Raw genomic sequence first — 1,937 nt, forward strand, 5'->3', positions numbered from 1 at the left:
CCCTCTCCAGTCCAAAGAGCAGTCAGGGTTCCCTGCCCTGTGGAAAGTCCAAGGTCCTCCCCCTTCCGTCCGTGTCTAGGAGCTGTCAGTCTTTAACTCCCTGAGCACCATGCCTCCTCTGGCTGCTTTTAGGATTCTATGTTGGTTCCTTTTAGGTTATATGTAGGATTCCATGGGCAGGTTCATGACTGAGAACCTTTATAGCTTTTGGCATTTAAAAATGTGTGGCTGGCTAGACACACACACAGGTTTTGGATAATTCAGACCATTACCTCTTCAAAGACAGTTTCTGTAACAGTCTCACTGCAGCTGAGCACCCTGCACCTCTGTTTATGCTGACGGCCTTGCTCCCCTCTCACTCTTTGATTCTGTTTGTGTAGTTGCATCCTCCTCCTGGTTTGTCAGTGATTCGTCTAGGTTTGCTACTATGCGTGGCAATTTTTTCATATATGTCATACAGTGTGTATGAAAAATTTCTTAAGTTAAAAACAATCTCATGATATTACTATCCACCCATTTCCTGACAAATAGTCCCCACCTGCCATTAGTTGTTGTGTTTCTCTCTTCCTTGTATACTTCAGGGACCCTAGTCAGCCTTTTTAATATGTACTGCTGATGGGAGACAATTTTTCTGAGAAAAGCTATTTACAGAACTGCTCCTGTGATGAGAAATAGTCACATGGTTCTTAATTTTAAAGGTCATCTTGACTGGGACAGAGTAGCCCAGATATTGGTTGAAATCTTATGAGTATGTCTGTATGGAAATTCATGGATGAGACCAATATTTAAGTCAGCAGTGAGTAATGAAGACTGTCTTCCCCAACTTAAGCGAATACACTCTAGGTAGAAGGGAACTCTGACCAGCTATTTCCAAGGAAAAACTGCAGTAATTCTTTGGTCTTGAGCCTGCTGACAAATGGACTAGAAAAGAACAGAGGCTTCCTCATTCTTGACCATGCTAACTGTAGCTGTCAGGACTTGTCAGAGTCTGTAACTTTAGTTAATTCACTGTGATTAATAAGTCTCTACCCATAAAGCCACATATCATATGTGCATACACATATGCATCACACACACACAAATGGTCTGGGCATGGTGGTGCATGACTGTAATCTCAGCACTTGCAGGGGGTAAAGGTAGGAGAATCAATCATTCAAGGCTAAATTCATCTATAAAATAAGTTCAAGGCTATTCTGGGCTACATGAGATACTATTTTAAAAAAACATGGTAATGGGGAGGGACTTAGGAGGGCAAAAAGATGGAAAAACTGAGTCTGACACAAATGATATAACAAAACCTTGGCATGTACTGACACCTTATGAGGAGGACCACTAAATAACACACAAACACAAAGTGACAACCAGGATTTAAATCCCAGTGCAAGACACCCAGCATGTACTCAACCAAGTGAGATTTAATCACTCACCTTATCAAGTTCACTTGTTAACTTTTTATTTTCTTCTGTTAGTAATACTTTTTCCCGTTCATACTGTTGTTTGAACTCATTTTCAAATTCTTCCCTTTCACTTTGACTAACAAAATTTAAAACAGAAAAGAAATTGGATTAAAAGTCAAAAACACCAATGACAGCCTATGCTAGAGAGGATGTGGAGTAAGGGGAACACTCATCCATTGTTGGTGGGAATGCAAACTTTTGCAACCTCTTTGGAAATCAGTGTGGCGGTTTCTCAGGAAACTGGGAGTCAACCTACCTCAGGACCCAGCAATTCCACCCTTGGGAATATACCCAAAAGATGCCCAATCATACTACAAAAGCATTTGTTCAACTATGTTCATAGCAGCACTATTTGTAATAGCCAGAACCTGAAAACAACCTAGGTGCCCTCAATAGAAGAATAGATAAAGAAGGTGTGGCACATATACACTTTAGAGTTTTACTCAGCGGTAAAAAACAATGACATCTTGAATTTTGCAT

At 40.6% G+C, this 1,937-nt stretch overlaps 1 protein-coding gene across 15 annotated transcripts in view; it reads right to left on the reverse strand.

Annotated features, from left to right (window-relative positions):
- The window catches only part of Cdc42bpa (CDC42 binding protein kinase alpha), a 218,968-nt gene that overhangs the window by 62,960 nt on the left and 154,071 nt on the right, over window positions 1-1,937 (reverse strand). For all 15 annotated transcript variants that reach the window (XM_005348974.3, XM_026779693.1, XM_026779691.1 and 12 more), the window contains one exon: window positions 1,428-1,533. In XM_005348974.3, the coding sequence (XP_005349031.1) occupies window positions 1,428-1,533 (106 nt within the window). The remainder of the gene's footprint in view (window positions 1-1,427; window positions 1,534-1,937) is intronic.

The sequence above is a fragment of the Microtus ochrogaster genome, chromosome 6 (assembly GCF_000317375.1).
Source record: "Microtus ochrogaster isolate Prairie Vole_2 chromosome 6, MicOch1.0, whole genome shotgun sequence".
In the NCBI taxonomy this organism is placed as follows: domain Eukaryota; kingdom Metazoa; phylum Chordata; class Mammalia; order Rodentia; family Cricetidae; genus Microtus; species Microtus ochrogaster.